At 39.4% G+C, this 17,296-nt stretch overlaps 1 protein-coding gene across 9 annotated transcripts in view; it reads left to right on the plus strand.

Moving 5' to 3' along the window:
* Positions 1-17,296, plus strand: part of CREB5 (cAMP responsive element binding protein 5) — a 268,806-nt gene that overhangs the window by 184,002 nt on the left and 67,508 nt on the right. For all 9 annotated transcript variants that reach the window (XR_015797873.1, XM_088150721.1, XM_088150725.1 and 6 more), the window contains 2 exons: positions 15,430-15,556; positions 16,344-16,454. Coding sequence is in view for 8 of the 9 variants with exons in the window: in XM_088150721.1 (XP_088006847.1) it covers positions 15,430-15,556; positions 16,344-16,454 (238 nt within the window). In the remaining variant the exon portion in view is untranslated. The remainder of the gene's footprint in view (positions 1-15,429; positions 15,557-16,343; positions 16,455-17,296) is intronic.

Below are 17,296 nucleotides of genomic sequence, written 5' to 3' on the forward strand. Positions count from 1 at the left end.
GATGGACCCGCATGGGTTCCAAAGGGAGCTGGGGGTTGTTCCTGAGGCCTTGCTGCACGGCCCAGCGGAGGCTCTGGCCGCAGCCTGGAATAAGGAGGCGGCTGGGGCCTTGGACAGGATCGCGCCTGTGCGTCCTCTCTTGGCCCATCACTCCCGGTGCTCCCCGTGGTTCACGGAGGAGTTGAGGGAGCTGAAAAGGGCTAAGAGACGTCTAGAGCACTGCTGGCGGAAAACTCAAGACGAATCAGACCGAACACAGGTTAGAGTGGCTATTAAGGCCTACCTAGTAGCGGTAAGGGCGGCGAAACGTCAACATTTCTCTGCTCTTATTGCATCCTCAGAGTGTCGCCCTGCAGCCCTGTTTAGGGTCACCCGGGCCCTCCTGGGAAAAGGGGGGGGGCGGAGGACTACTTGCAGGGTCGTGCAGAGGAATTTGCTGAACACCTGATGGATAAAATTGCTCAGATCCATTCTCAGTTGGAAGCCAAGCATGGAGTAGGTCCAGAAGAGTTGCCCAGGGAGCGTTCTTGCCCAGTTATCTGGGAGTGGCTTGATCCTGTTGTCCCTGAGGAAGTGGACATGATCCTCGGGGCTGTCAGCGCGACCACCTGTGATTTAGATCCGTGTCCCTCCTGGTTAGTCACATCCACCAAGGAGGTGACCCTAGGGTGGGTCCTGGCAGTGGTTAATTCATCCTTGCAGGAGGGGGTGTTCCCGAAGCCTTTCAAAGAGGCTTTGGTCCGCCCTCTCCTCAAGAAACCGTCGCTGGACCCCACCCTCCTGGACAATTTTCGTCCAGTCTCCCATCTCCCCTTTTTAGGGAAGGTGGTAGAAAAGGTGGTCACGCGGCAGCTTCAGAGGATCCTGGAGGAAACGGATTATCTGGACCCCTATCAGTCAGGATTCAGACCTGGTTATGGGACAGAAACAGCATTGGTCGCACTTTTAGATGATCTCTGGCGAGAGAGGGATGGGGGTAGTGCATCCATCCTTGCTCTTCTTGACCTCTCGGCGGCTTTCGATACCATCGACCATGGTATCCTTTTGGGTCGGCTGCAGGAGTTGGGGTTGGGTGGCACAATGCTGTGCTGGTTCAGCTCCTTTCTCCAAGGCCGAACCCAATCGGTGTTGATAGGGAGCAAGAAGTCCAGCCCCCGGCCCCTACTGTGTGAGGTGCCACAGGGGTCAGTGCTTTCACCGCTCCTATTTAATATCTACATGAAGCCGCTGGGTGAGATCATCCGGCGCCATGGAGTGAGGTATCATCAGTATGCTGATGATACCCAACTATACATCTCCATCCCAGGTGCCTTAAGTGATGCTGTGACTACCCTTTCACGGTGCCTGGAGGCTGTGGGGGCCTGGATGGGGGACAACAGGCTTCAGCTGAACCCTGGAAAGACGGAGTGGCTGTGGATATGGGGAGCCTCAAGATCTAGGACTTTGTCATCTTTGGTTCTTGACGGGGTTGCACTACCCCAGAAAGACCCGGTGCGTAATTTGGGGGTTCTCCTGGACTCACGACTCCTGCTCGAAGAGCAGGTGGCAGTCGTGGCCAGGAGGGCCTTTGCACGACTTCGTGTTGTGCGGCAGTTACGCCCCTTCCTGGATCAGGGGGACCTCCGCACGGTCACTCATGCCCTGGTCATCTCTGGGTTGGACTACTGTAATGCGCTCTACATGGGGCTACCCTTGAAGAGTATCCAGAAGCTACAGCTGGTGCAGAATGCGGTGGGGCGGACAGTTCTTAATGCCCCTAGGAGGGCACATATAACACCGCTGTTGCGCGAGCTGCATTGGTTACCAGTTTGTTTCCGGGTCCAATTCAAGGTGTTGGTCATCACCTTTAAAGCCCTTCATGGCACGGGACCAGGTTATCTGAGGAACCGCCTCGCCCTGGTCACTTCAGCCTGTCCCACTCGGTCCAGCAGAAGGGGCAGGTTGCAGACCCCACCGGTCAGGGAATTTCGATTGGTGGGGTCTAGGCAGAGAGCCTTTTCTGCTGTAGTGCCCGCCCTATGGAACATCCTGCCTCCTGAGGTCCGGTGTGCCCCCTCCGTCATGGCCTTCAGGAAAGGTATTAAATCCTGGCTTTGCCAGAAGGCCTGGGATCCAGAGGGGGGCCCGCACCTGTGGAGATGGCTGGTGGGATGATGGGTTGCCCCCCCCCCCAGCATCTTCCAGATTTTTATAGGGCCAAAATTAGAGGAGGTTTTTTAGGGTATTTTTAATATGTTTTTAAATTATTTATAGTTTTTAGCCATCTTGGAGAGAATTGTATTTCTTCTTTTTTATTGTGAGCCACCCAGAGTCACCCGTGGGGGAGATGGGCGGCATACAAGCCGAATGAATGAATGAATGAATGAATGAATGAATGAATGAATGAATGAATGAATGAATGATAAATAAATAAATAAATAAATAAATAAATGCAAGAACAAAAACAAAAACAAAAGGCAAATAAATCCTTAACAATAGTAGAACTTCCTGGAGAATCAAACAAAAAGTGTAAGTCAGTAGGATCATCTAGGAAACTAACATTTCAGCCCTCTAACAAGGACAACTAAAAAAAGGATGACTACCAACCCTTGTTAGTACAAATTGACATAACAGAATGAAAAACAGATAAATGAAAAAGAAGGGGAAGGGTGTCAGAGAAACGCAATATTACAGATTTTTCTGAGTTTTGATAGTAATTGAAAGGAATCTTTAACTGTTCCCAACTAATCTCCAACTGTTCCCAACTATAAATGGCAGCAAGTTGTTAATGATGTATATGTCATTATCCTTTACTTCCTGCCAAGGAAGAAGAAAAGTGTTTTGGGAATGTCTCTACCCAATGAACTAAAATAACTTGGCTTGGCTTAGGTTTACATACCTTGAATTGATGAGTAGAGGCACATTTCTTGCTCTGCCTCAGGTGTCACTGTATGTGGGACTGGCTGTGTCTTATATTTGACGAGTTTCTTCTGCAGAATTAATGGATACTTAAGAGTGAATTAAAGCCACTAATAAGTCAGGAAATTGTAGTCTAACTCTGGTGTGTATATCAAACTATTTTGGTTGATTTACAAAAATAGAGTTTTATCATTTTAAATGGAAGCCAGAATTACCAGAGTGACCAAGTGTTAAGCAGTCCTGTCCAGGGTAGTTCAGATTTATCACAACAGAATTTGATATTCCAGTAATTCACAGAGAGATAAAATAAAATCACTGTACACATTATATGTTTGAAAGGAAACATTACTCAGTAATAAAAATATGTATAGAAGTTCAAAATCCATCATCTCCAAGAAAATGACCTTGATTAAAATTTGAGAAGCTGCTGCATGTCAGTATGGCCAGTACTTATCTTGAAATATGCATAGTCAAATTTAGTAGGTGAACCATGATTTGTTGAATAAGCCACAGTTGGCTGGATTCAGTGTGCTGAGCCATAAGGTCTGCCTTACAACACATTGGTGTGTTGTATGATCCCAGTCATTGTAACTTATAAGCCAGTATTTATGGATTAATGCAGTTGTTGAATATGGCCAGTTGCTGCTTATTCAACAATAATAAGTGTATTTACTGATTGATTTGATTTAGCTTTTACTTTGGCTTAACATAATACATGAATTAATTAGCATTTAATAGCTCCTAGTGTTCTTATTGTGTTTGTGTGTATTCATACTCTTTTTTATATTTTCTTAAAAACATTTACACATCAAGGGTATAGATGGCCCCTTGCCCCCAGAAATGCTAATGCTCTTACAGATCTTTATTTGTTTCAAGTGAAATTATTTCTAGACTCTTCCAATAGTGTGTTCTATTTTGCATTCTCACAATATATTTCTGTAGCAGTTCAGTTGGTTTACAGTCCATGACTAATCACAGTGTATCACAGATAGTGTATGTGTATAGTTAGAAGACAAACCTGAAATAGTTAATAATGTAAAGAAGAATAATGTAAGGAAGGCACCAGATGATTTCTACCACTTTTCTGTGGCATTTCTAGTCTCCTTTTAACATCTTGAACTGTAAAATCCCATGATAGAGTATGTGACTTCAAACAGATACTCATGCACATCTGGGACATACGTTCAAGAAAACAACAACAAAGCACTGAACAAATGGAGTAAACATGGAACCAAATGCATTTACAATTGGATCTAAATCTTCCCACAGAAATCTGTTGCTTGGGTCTGTGAATCAGTGACAGATTTCTCCAGAGAGTTTCAACACATTGCTGCATTATGTGAGCACTTTATGTCAGTGAAATAAAGTTCATCCACAATTGTTAAAGCATGCATGAAATAGCCTAATATGGAGAATCACGTTTTCAAATACTACATTATGCTAGTGTTCACATTCACATTGAAAAGGTAGAGTTTGGATCTAGCGGTAACCAACATTTAGCTATTGCATACTTGAGTATGTGGTATATGGGTTTTAGTGGCCTGGCATGGCTGCAGTTCTGCTGGCATGAGTCAGCAGATGGAGTGAGAAAAAGGAAAAAGAAGCTTAATGCTGGCCTCGAAGATCAGCTGTGCTCACATAAGGGCTGATGAGCTGACCTGGTTGCTAGCCAGGGCTGTTGTGGGAAGATGCAGAGACAGCAGTCCATTGGTCCAACCTGGTATATACTGTAGGTGTTGAGTGTCTAACCTGACAGCATTTTCATATAAGACCCAAAACAGGAAGGAGGGGTTTGTCAGTCATTGGCAAAACCCTGGTCTCTAGGGAAGGACTGGGCAGAAGACCCTGAGAGAGGTTCTTCCCCCAATGGAGAAGCAGTAGGTGTTCAGCTGAACAGATCCAGGAGAAAGTCAAACCGTGCTGAGCACACTATAGTAAATTGAGCCCATTCCTTCCCCACTCCCCCACATGATTTGGAATTGTGTGCTTTCCCTCACACTCATGCTCTTCGACATGTAACAATTTGTGGTCTTAAGTTTTGTGAATTAGTTTGCATAAGCAAGGGGTAGGTAGTGAACTGCCTTCTTAGCACCAGCCAAATTCCTAATTCAGCCTGAGGCTTTTTTAGATTATTTTACTTAAAAAACAACAACAAAATAGAATTGTCTAGTGTTATCTTCATTTACTAGAATACCTTTGTAGAGACTCTGTAGATCTTAGAAAATAAAGTGGTAGTTATTTTGTAGTAGTGACTGCAACATGGCTTCAAAATTCAAAATATGCCAGTAGCCCAAGAACTATTTCCAGACTCTAATCCAAATCAGATAGCATTAGTTTATTTCTGTCCAGCAAGCCAAAATCAAATGCTACTTCAACAGTTCGATTAAAACATGTTTTCCTGGCTGAAACCAGGATGGGAGAAAGTGAATCACTGTATGTACCAGAATAGGAAATGTATGAGTCTGAGGCTCCTAACTTTCATTTGTGTAGTATCATACCATCTCATTGATTATCTACAAATTCTGAAGATCCTTTCAGTCAGTTCTATGGGATTTGCTTTAGTGGATTTTAAGGTATAGTTGATATCATCCAACTCCTGATGATCTCTCTCCCATAAGTTTTATATAGATACTGAAAAGCATGGGAAAAGAGTGGAGCCTTGAAAAGCACCATATATTAGTTCTTGTTTTGATACTTGCATCTTTTAAACAAGGAAGCCTCCTACGCTGTTGTCATAGAGGCTCCCAATAGAAGTTACAAACCAAGCTAGGCAAGTGGTAGAACATATCACTTCAAACAGCCTTTCCACACTCGCAGATGTCACATTTCAAAACAGATCCAATCTAAATGTTTCCAAATATCCCTCTGCATCAATCATAGCATCCAGAATGGCCCAAGTATGAGGTTGTGTTTTTTTTTTCAGGAAAAACATGAAAAACATCATAGCAGTTTGTGAATAATCAACTCCAGGAAGAGGAGGAGGTAGGAGTATAGGCAGCCTCCACACAACTTGAAACAACTTAAGAATGCAATACATGCAGGGAAAAAAAGCTTTTTTGCAGCAACAATCACCATACTGTACATCTTAAATGGTTTTATGTGTATCTTACTTAATATGAGTCAGGTATTTTTCCACTGCACTATAATCATCTGTCTTGCCACTTCTACTGCCACAGTTCAGTTTGTATACCACAGATCATCTCTAATCTAGGTTACAGAGGACACATAGGAATGTTGAGTCAACTGGATGTTCTCTATTACAGGTACCAATCCAAACGTTGATAAAATCACTGATATGACCTACTTCAACCCCTTTCAAATTATTTTGGAATCCAATTGGATCTAATAGCTTTTGGGGGCAGGCATCTTGATATATCCATTGCCCATACATAGGTGAGATGTAGCCACTAATCAAACATTAACTGGATGCTGATCTGCCATGACTGCGAGATTTAAGGCATCCCTTCCCAAGGAGCATCTCCCTTATCAAAATGAAAGATCAAATCAAGAATGTGACTTGCATCATTTATTGGCTGTATGATTATTTGGGAGAGATGCATAGTTGCTGTGAACCCCTGATATGCTTCAGGCAAAGTAGCCCAAAGTGAATATGGAACTCATTCAGCATCATGAGCCTACAGGACTCCAACCTGTATAAGACCAGCTTTATCAGTTCAGGGATTCAGGTGGGCAGTGGGGTAGGTAGTAAACTAACAGAATTCCAGGTCAATTCCTAGTCACAAGATTGAAGTACGTGAAAATGAACCAGTTCTCTCACAGGTTTCCTAGTATGGGAGATACTGTTCTATGATTCATAGCCATATCAGTTCTGACTTCTGAAGGTAGTAAGACAAGGCTGTGGCTAATTCACAATAATTGCACATATTTGTTGTTTCCATTTCCCACATTTAGCATTCATTTCACTTTTCCGTTCACTTATGTTCAGACAGTATATTAGCATGTGGAATTCAATGGTGAGCAGACCCTTCTTTCTTCAGTGATGATATTGCTGAATTGCTGGTCATCATGTCTGCAGGGGGGAGCAGATGGTTCTAGGTCGTGTGGCACCATTTATATGAATGCAAAGGCTACTGTAGACCTTTGCCCACAGATAATTATTGGCTTTTCATTGACATCACAGTGCAACTTAGAAACAGAAGGGGCTCCTCATTGCTCCTGGCATGTTTGTTTGTTAGTCAAATCTCTCCCCCTCCCCCAATTCTGAAGGACTCCTGAGTGTCTTCATAAAATTATAATATATATAAAACAGTACACAATATAGTATAAAACACAACTGGCCTTTGCAGGGAAGCCACAAAAACCGCAACATACCTCTACAACACCTGCTACTAAGATGGGACCTGCCCAAACCACCTGGCTCCAGGCCTAGAGAAACAACCAAGGTGTTAAAGATTGCCTGAAAGCAGGTAAGGTGGGGGGCCATGCAGATTTCCCCGGGGATGCTATTCCAAAGGCAGGTGCGATGATAGAAAATGTTGACTTCTACAAGAGAACATATCACCCAGACAGGAACTGCATTGTGAGGCCACATATGCATGCAGGTTTTTCCCAGTTACCTTTGTTCCTTGTATGTTGCAGCAAATTTAGTGCTGCTTTCTAGAACCACCGGCTTTCCCCAGCTACTCACATGCTACATTAAACTAATCATTTGGAATTTTTCTCTCTTGTGGACCCAAAGACAATTGAAATATATAAAATGTTGATGGAAATCCAGTGTACTGTACTTAAAAAGGAAAAAGATCTAGTCAAGCTGTGATTAACCATACTTAGTATTTGTGGAGAATTGTTACAGAAAACAACGAATGCTTAGATTTGTGCATCTTGACATTACAGCTTTTATAGATTGGGAAAACCTAATCTGCTTCTAGGGGTATTTTGCTGTTGAGGGGAAAATACTTATTACACCCAAACACATTCATGGAAATCCTGACAGTTGCTTTAAAACTTATCTTTAAGGGAAAAAACTTGAGAAGCAGCTTCATGAAGATGCACTTTTGAGGGGAAGAGGTTTCTTGATTTTGAATTGGGGGTCTATATTGCTTCTAATGTTTTATGTTTTGTAATTTTATATTTTTGTTTTCTGTAAACTTCTCTGTGATTTGATGATAAAGAGCAGTACATAGATTAAAATAATAATAAACCTTTACACTGTTATCTTTATGTCCAATCCAAAATGCTTGTTTCTTGGCCACAAAGTGTGTATTTCCCTTAATTAATGTGCTGCTTTGGCACAAATTTGAGCAGAGAAAGGCTGGTGTGAAAAATATATTTGTTCCATTCTGCAGCAACTTTGCTTGAAGTTTCACTCTTTTGAAAATGGATGTTTCCTGTCAAATATTTAGGCAACAAGGAAATATATCTGTAGTATTAAATACCTTGGCATTCTCAAACAATTCAAATTCCACTTTGTTTGACATAGAGATATAGTTACAGTAGTTTTGTCTATGTATTTATAAAATCAATGTTAATCAGAATCTTGACCTGTTTTAATTTACCAGAGACTCAGTGTAACTGATACTTAGAAGTACAGAGCATTAAGCTCTATAAAGTGCAATATTATTGCAGGGCAGCTGTCCAATTTTTAAAACACTATATAGATTGGAGACAGATGAGCTTTTCAGAATTATTTTAGGCCCATTTTGATTAAATGCTTCAGATGCAGTTTCCAATGGAAATTAATTTCATTGATGTGAAAACAAATGGACTCTAACCACAAAATCAGCTGCAATGTTGAAAGGGAGTAAAGCAAGCTCAAATTGTAACTGGAAAGGAACGAAGAATAGTACATGCTTTGCTGCACAAATAGAATTGCTTTGTTAAAGCTCAATATTGGGAGGATATTTTGTACAAGTGAGAGAATGTGTATGCTGTGTGGAAAGAAATACTGAGCTGGGTAGAAATGTATCGAGAAGCTTAGAAGTTAGGAGTAAATGCATTAAAGTAAAGGATTTAATTTAGTTCTCGTGCTGTCAAAGTGGTTGGTATTCAGAATTGTACCGTGTTTTTGTTAAACACAGGGTTGCTTTTCAAGATAACTCTTTACATGGTCAGATTAATGCTGGACAATCAGATGTTATCATCATTAGCATCTTTTGCTTTTCTATAGTGGTGGTATCTTTTAAAGGAGAAAATGAAAGAACAGAGGCTAAACATTATTAGGCTAATCTGAGCCAATGTTAGTCTTTGGGGGCTATACTGGAATAAATTTTGCAAAGATTTGGATTGCAACATTAACTTTAAGAAAAAGCACACTATGTGCATTTTTGAGGAAAACATAGAAAATACACATGTCCAAGTTAACCCAAACACTTAAAATTAAAAATTGTTTGGGCAAAGATCTTGATTTCAGTTTTATAGTCTGTCTCCTCTGATTCTGCAAGATGCAGGTAACTCAGATTAAAACAGGACAAAAGCTGTGATTCACCATTTGCAGCTTGAAGTCATAACCATATGATTAACAATACAAAAAAACCAAATATTAGGGAGAGAAACATTGATTCCCCACTGCATACAATTTAGTCATACACATCAGTTGAATTTATCTCATTTAACATGATGGGGGTCGGTAATTATTGTACAGCTTGCTCATAATCAACTTCCCTGCAGAAGTCCACCAACATTTTTCCCTACAAACTTCTCTTTCAGTTTCTCAAACTTTACAGAACTAAACTGCACAGCTCATAGGAATTGCACTGGCATTTTAGTAATGGTGATGATTATTATGGTTTTATTTCATTGTTTCAACAACTTTGAGATAAGTTCATGGAACCATAGAATCAAAGAGTGGGAAAGGACTATAAGAGCTCAGTTAGTCTGATCTCCTGCTTAGTGCAGGATCCACTACAGCATATCTGATAGATGACCATTCAACCTCTGAAATGTCTTCTTTGTCATCATGTCATACTGGCTAACAGCTCATGCAGTCAGGCAGTTCCTCTCAATGTCTAGCCTGATGGTTCCTCCTTAGTCTTGCCTCCAGGATAGTGGAGAATAAATCCATTTCTTCTGTGTGAAAACCCTTCAGATACTTGAGGACTGCTGTCATATCTTCCCTTAGTCGACTTTTCTCTAGCTAAATATAGAGTATCCAGATTCTTTAACTGTTCTCATAGCTCTTATTTTCCAGACCATCTTGGTAGCTCTCTTCAGAACTTGCTCCAATTTGGTACTGTCCTTTTGAACTGTGGCACCTAAAGTTAAACACAGTACTCCAAATAGGATCTGACCAGGACTGAATAGAGTGGAACAATTACTGTGACAATTACTGGATGTTCTTGTCAGTGTGCCACAAAATAATATTTGCTAGCTGTATCACACTGCTGACTCATATTCAACTTGTGGTCAATAAGGACACACAAGATCACTTTCACATGTACTACTGCAAGCCGATTGAAGAATAATGATTGACCTGTGGTCTCTTGGTGGTCCTGTTCACATAATACAGTGAGAGTTACTATGCTGTTGAAACAATTGAGCCCAGTCAGCAGAAGTGTTGGAGGGAGGTAAGCAATCTCCTCAGTAATCTGGGTCAAGTAGGTAGGTTGAGAACATTGATGGAAGGTTAATCCTCTTATCAGCTGCATGAAAAAAGAGAAAGTCCTACGTTGCCCCTGCCCTATAATAGGGCTCTTCCAGACCCTCTGCCATTTCATGTTCCACCTTGGATGTTGGGATGGGTAACCATTCCCTCAACTCCATCCATAGTGATAGTGATGCTAATTTGGCTGCTACATATTTTTCTTTTAAAAATTGCCTGAGAAATTAAACAAAAACAAATGTGGCTGATTCTTTTGTAGTAACTGGGAGAACTTTGATTGAGAAGGGATGCAGAGTAAAATCTTTTCCTTGATGAAGCTGTGTTGCACAAACACAGCAAGTGAGCCTTATGGCTCAGCAGGGATTTGCATCTAAGCTTTCTTAATAGAAGTCCAATACATTGAATTGGATCCATACAATCCATAGTTAAGCATAAGAACATCTATGTCTGTCAGTGAGGCTTATATTAGCCATAATTGAATCCAATCTTTTATCTATAACCTATTGCTTACTTAGTTTTATTCATTCAGTCCATTTCATAATTTATTATTCAATTATACAGTCTTCTCAGTACAGTGCTCACGCTGTGTTTCATAATGCTTGTCGCCTAGAAATCCAAATTGTTTCATAGGAATCTTGTGAGTCCAGAGATCCCTATCGAATTAGCCCCAATAGAGTTTTACTGGTGCTCACCTAGGTTTTCACCCAAGGTATTTCTTACCAACCTACTTGCTGCCAAGTCCAGCCTTAGTTCTTGAAGTTCCTTAAAATTCTGGAACAGAGGATTGGATTAGTAAGTATTTGTTGCATACATCCACAGTTCCTCTATTTCTTATCATCAGGGTTTCCACTGTCTGAATCTCAGGTAGCTGCTGGAAGAAGAAAATCTGCTACTCCGACCTTAGCATGTATAATGCTTGGGGGACAGCAGAAGAACTGTCATCTTTGACATTTTAATTGAAAAGCAAAGCTTAAGCAAGTTTTAACCTTAAGCAGTGTGTTTTTACAAGGGTGTGTGGAGATATAATCTGTCAGTGTAGAACACGTTGGGTGCCACACGAGTTGGTTTAGTGGCTGAACAGTCCCATATTAGCTCATACACCTTGCCTTGTTCTGTGCCTCAGTGGATTTTAGTAGAAATGTTTTGCCTAGGGGCACACAATGATTAAGAAAAGAAGACTGCACTTGCTTAAAGTCTGGAATTATTAGCTCATGGTAACAAGCCTGCACTGGAGAGACTGTTGAGTCTTTGTTTTCATGAGTCTACAGTAATTTACTTTCTAATTTTCAGAGGAAAACTTCTGTTTTGTTTAGGAAGTGTTGAAATATATGATCACTTGAAAATTATTTAGAATATGACTTACAATAAAACCAGGTTTAGAGAAAAGTTTACATACTGTACCTTTCTGTAAAAAATTAACAGTGTGAATCAAGAAAATGATTTCCCTCCAAATACCTAAAGTAGAAGTATCTTGAGTTAAAATAAGGCAATGATAGAGTAGTACACCTTGCAATACTAATGGGGAAAGAAGATGTTCCCCCCCATCTCTTTTTGATAAAGAAATAGTTTAATAATTTAGGTTTTTAAATGTATAGAATATAGCTCTAGGGCAAACTAGATGTGATACATACACTTGTAATCACTTCAGTTGAAATAAACAACAGATTTATTTGCAAGAGTATTATTTTCATAAAGAGTAGAGTACAGGAAGAGCAGGTTTCAAGAGTTATTTTTCTTCATTGTCCCAGTAAAAAAATCCTCACCCAAAGTTTTTATTCATTCCCTTGGCAGTCCTTGCATGCTACAGTATTCTGTATTCAGGTTTTTGTTGTTGACTTAGTCATCATGTGTGCCTGTTAATAGATGACAAACTATTCTAAATTATTCCAGCTAGTTTCTAGACAGTTTTACAGTTCTTCTAAATAACCACTTAGCTTGAATTTCCTTGCTTACATCATCAGTGCAAAACTAACTCTTGCCTTATCTCACTTTGAAGACTCTGGGCCCAAATGGACCATTACAGTCCTCTCCCACTCAAACAGGTCTGCATTGCAAACTTTCAGATGCTTGGAAAAGGGGCTGTAAAATATAATATAACATTGAGAATGTATATGTGGGAAAAATAATGTTTTGATAGTCAGGACAGTTTTCCTTTATAACAGCAGCTGAAGCTTTTTTTCAAAGTGTCCACATAGGATGGGGGCGGGGGGAAGGAAGGGGATGGAGGGAGAGGAGAATATCAATTTCTTTATTTGTTTGCTTGTTTTATATAAAGAGAAGTTGATGGGATTTTTGTTTACATGAGGAATTGCTGTAGCTCAGCGGGCAACACACTAATTTCATAATGATTCTTCCACTCTCCTGTTTGTCAGCTGAAGGGAGGACTGATTAGCACAAGGTGTTTATGCCTGTTTTTAGTTAGCACATGCTCACCTTCAAAACATTTTGGAAAGACTAAGGAGTGGAAAAGATGCTCTATAGAACTTAAGGCTTGTAACCATCTGCTGAACTGCATTTAGTAGGAAAACTTGGAGAAACCCCTGAAGATGACTTCAGGATTTGTAGAGGTATATGTCTATTAGTACCCATTTTCTAGACACTAGATTTCTTTGATATCAAACATACAACTTATTGCACCTGACACTGTAAGACTTATGATCATCACTTACCAATATAAGTGATAGACTGTGTATAATCATTTTTCTTGTATTATTGGAGTACTGACAAAAATGACCTGTGATATTCAGAAGTGTGCATTTTTCTGTCTAGGAAAACCTTGAAAAGTCCCAATGTGCTACCAAGAAAAAAACAATAGCAGCAAAACCAGTCTTTCCCCAAGTACAAAACATACTCAGACTTGCAGAGCTTGGGCTCAAGATGAAGACAACGAAGTAGCTAATTTGCTGTTTTTTAACATATACAAATAATTTCCCTTTTACTTAAAGCCCCTATTCCCAGTCTCATTAAATCAAACTTGCAGAACGTTTTGGCTCTGGAACATGTAAGTAAAATTCCAGCAAGAGGGACTCCCAAGGCTTATCTGTGCAAATGACACAAGTCAGGCCAAAGCAGGTTTTGGTCAAATGACTTAATATCTCATGAAACTAAAGCTTCTATAAAGGGCTTCCAATCAATCCTGGAGGCTACTTGCTTTGTAAGTCAACTTGAGAAACATGCCTCCCATACCAAAAAGTATAATATACACAACATCTCAAATATTAGTGAGGAAAGAAAACAGGCTTGTAGATCATGTAGTTTACTAGCACTGTGGAAGCTCAGACTAGTACATGCCTTTTAGCTGTGTGTTTTTGATTTGTTGCACCACTGCTCCTGCAATCAGTATTATAGGGTGGCTTTCACCCCAAGGAATACCAAAACATATTACTTGTTATGTGACTAGAGGCATCGTGATCAAGAAAAGTAAATTAACTAGCTCCTTTTTTCCTTTCTGCACAATTAATTTTCTAAGGTTGGAATTGCTAAAGGATTAAAAACTCCAGTGCCATAATTTTGCATTATTTTTATTAATTGCTTATTAATTCATTCATATTTACTAATTAATCGTAAAAGGAACTAGCAATGCTGTGGGTTGCCAGTTTTGAAAACATAAAAATCTGGTATCTCAGAAAGAATAATCTGTTGCAGGTGTTGACGCTGTTCAGAAAACTGGAGAATCTAGAAAATTGTCCAAAAAAATGGTTGTATATCAGAAAAAAATCAGTCTTTCTTCCGCTCTCATAATTAGTTGAATATAAGACAGTATTTTGAAAACTAATTGCAATGTGGTTGGGGAAGCTGCTACTTTGAAAATGCTGCTAAAAGCACTTATGCGCATATGCGTTTCAAGATCTTTGAACTGGTATCACAGAAGATAGCAGAGTAGAATATGACTGCTTTAAACTAAATAGGCAAAGGACAACAAGCTTTATACATTTATTTACACTGATGTAATATACATACCTTTTAAACACTTTATTCTGAGTTCCCTGTTGATTTCACAGACACTTTGGTTGATCTTTGGTTAACAGATTCCTGATTTTATATGTAATCACTTGGACAAGAGATGTGCTAATCAATTTATAGCACCTATTTATATTTTATGCTGCATGTATTAAGCTGATGTTTTTCACAATTTCTGCCAGTATTGGGAAAGAATATTACAGTTTTTAAAAAAGGAAGAAATGTGGTTTGCTAAATCTGGAAAATGTTTAAGCGGATTTTCAGCATTAAAGTTAATCAAATTCAAACTGTTATTCACTAAAATATTTAAGTGGATTTTCAGCATTATAGTTAAATTCAAACTATTAATGCAAAGTTTCTGTTCAAAAATAATTTGAAATACTGGAGGATCTAATCAAGTATTGTAAAATGACCACTGTAAAATGAGGTAGGTCTCAAAGTTTTGCTATCGGAAAATATGGCTTTGTTTCATGGAGATATTTGATAGTATTTCAAACACAAATTCTGTACTAATTCTCATATTTGCATCAAAACTTTAAAACAGTATCTTGAACTTGGAAGTTACAGAGAATCATTGGATTGAGACCCATTTAGTCATGTGCAGCTTGGCTGGAAAGAAAGGATTATCCCACCCATTCACCCCACATCAATCTCCTAGAGGGCCTTTCTCAGTAAGACAAGTAGGGTTCTAGAGGATTAAAGGGGAAAGAGGGTAGGTTCTGACTGAAGGTTCTCTGTCTTTCCTATAGGAATTCCCATTCCTTTCGGATCAATCTTACTTATTTAGCGTGTCCCTGATCTCTCATGTAATATCTCCAAAAAGCTGAGCTGAGGAGGAAGGGCTTGAGAATTCTTCTGATATTAGCCTTTATTCTGGACCTTTATCATCTCAGTATTGTCATGCAACATGTTAATTTTACATTCACAGTTTTGAAATATGAATCTTTGAATGTGTGGTTGTTTTCTCCTGAAGTTTTATATTTAATCCTTTCCCCCATCTTCTTCTTTCCTAGGCCTGTTCCAGGCTCCTTATCATCACTGCTACACCTGCACAACCGTCAAAGACAGCCCATGCCTGCTTCTATGCCTGGGACTTTACCTAATCCTACAATGCCTGGATCCTCTGCTGTCTTGATGCCAGTAAGTATATTTGTTTTCTACGTGTATAATATCAGACATGAAAAATAGTATTTTTATTTATTTATTTATTTTTGGCTCTGGTGCCTGTATTGTATATACAATTAAATCTACCAGGGTCTGATCAAAGAATTATTTGGGCTTGCCCAAAACTGTTGCATTGCAGGAATATCTTTTTAGCTTTACCTTCTGAATTAGCATTGTAATTTCAGGTAGACATGTGGATTTTTTTTCCTATCAGATTTAACAACTCAATTAGGAAAGCTTCACTTTTCAAATACTCTAGATCATTGAGATCAGCATCAACCATAATTTCTTTCAGAGATATTTTAGAGATCACTTAACCTAGGTTAATTTTTAAAATAAAGGAATTATTATAAAAAGTCTCAAACCTAGGTGACCTTGTACTTCTAGTGAAAAGAGGGATTTCTTTCAAAGTAGTCACCCAATCAAAAATAATGTATGTTTTATTTCCTGTGCTAAAGACAATCAACAAAGGTAGTACCATCCTGATTGGACACAGAAAGTGGAAAGATGCTTCCAATCAGTGGAAAGATGCTGTCAACTCAAGTCCTGTTTGTCAACTTCCCAGAAGTAGCTGGTTGCCATTAATGGAACAAAACATTGAACTAGATAAGCCTTTTCCTATAGAATTATTCTCATGTTCACCAATAGCTTAGTTCTTGCTTGTTTAAAGAAAAACAACATGCCATTTGAAAATGCCTTTGATCTTTACATTTATCTTTCAAATGCGCCAAAACTCATTTCTTCTCTCTGTTCTCTTCTCAAGATGGAAAGACAGATGTCCATGAACTCCAGTATCATGGGAATGCAAAGCCCAAACCTCAGTAATCCATGTGCTTCACCACAAATTGCTCCAATGCACTCAGAAGCTAAAATGGTAAGATGTTGAAACACTTACTTATATTGTCCTATTTAAAATAGTTGTATGCTTTTTCCGTCTGCTGGGGACAAAGTGAGTACCTTGTTTCTAGCTATATGATTATTTGTGCTTGGGTTGCTCCCTGAGTCTTCACAGCTTCAGATCTTGACAATCATCATTTTTTCAAAGAACTTTAAGAATTGGATGTTTAGCTATCACTTTATGCTGGAGTAGTGGATGAGGAAAATATTTGATGGCAATGAAACAGCCTAATATCTTTGTTTCTGTCTCTGCATGTTTGTGGTAGTGGCTGATCTAATCTAGGCCAGGTACTAGTAACATTTGCAACACCTGCACCTCTAGAACCATTTCTGGCTCTAGTTGCTGAAATTGATGGCATAATTCCTACTACTTTTGAGATGGGAAATGTTCAGAAAGTATGGTGTAAATCCTAAAATAGGCTTTGTGGTATAAAAACACAATTCTCATTCTCCCCACAAAAAGACAAAGGGGGGAAAAAAGGAAATCTTAGCCTTACCCACTCAGTGTCATTGCCCCCCTTGCTATAGTCCTCAGATACCACACCCATACACAAAACATTAAGTGCAGACCTGGTCATCTAAAGGCTGATAAAACTGCAGGAATCTTGTTTCCAGTATCAAAGGGTTTGATACTCTTGTCTATGAATACGCATTTGCTGTTTGTCTGTCTTAGTAGCTTTCTACATGGCTTGCTCCTATAGAGTGGATCCCAGACTAGTAGATTATGGTAAAACTACATTTCTATTTTTGCTATTGTGTGTGTTCATTATCACTGTCACTATCCATCAGTTTCCTGATTCATCTGCAATTTAAAAAAGG

The sequence above is a fragment of the Python bivittatus genome, unplaced genomic scaffold (assembly GCF_059951505.1).
Source record: "Python bivittatus isolate LINGU-HERP-01145 unplaced genomic scaffold, Pbiv_v1 ctg000610_np1212, whole genome shotgun sequence".
Classification (NCBI taxonomy): Eukaryota; Metazoa; Chordata; class Lepidosauria; order Squamata; family Pythonidae; genus Python; species Python bivittatus.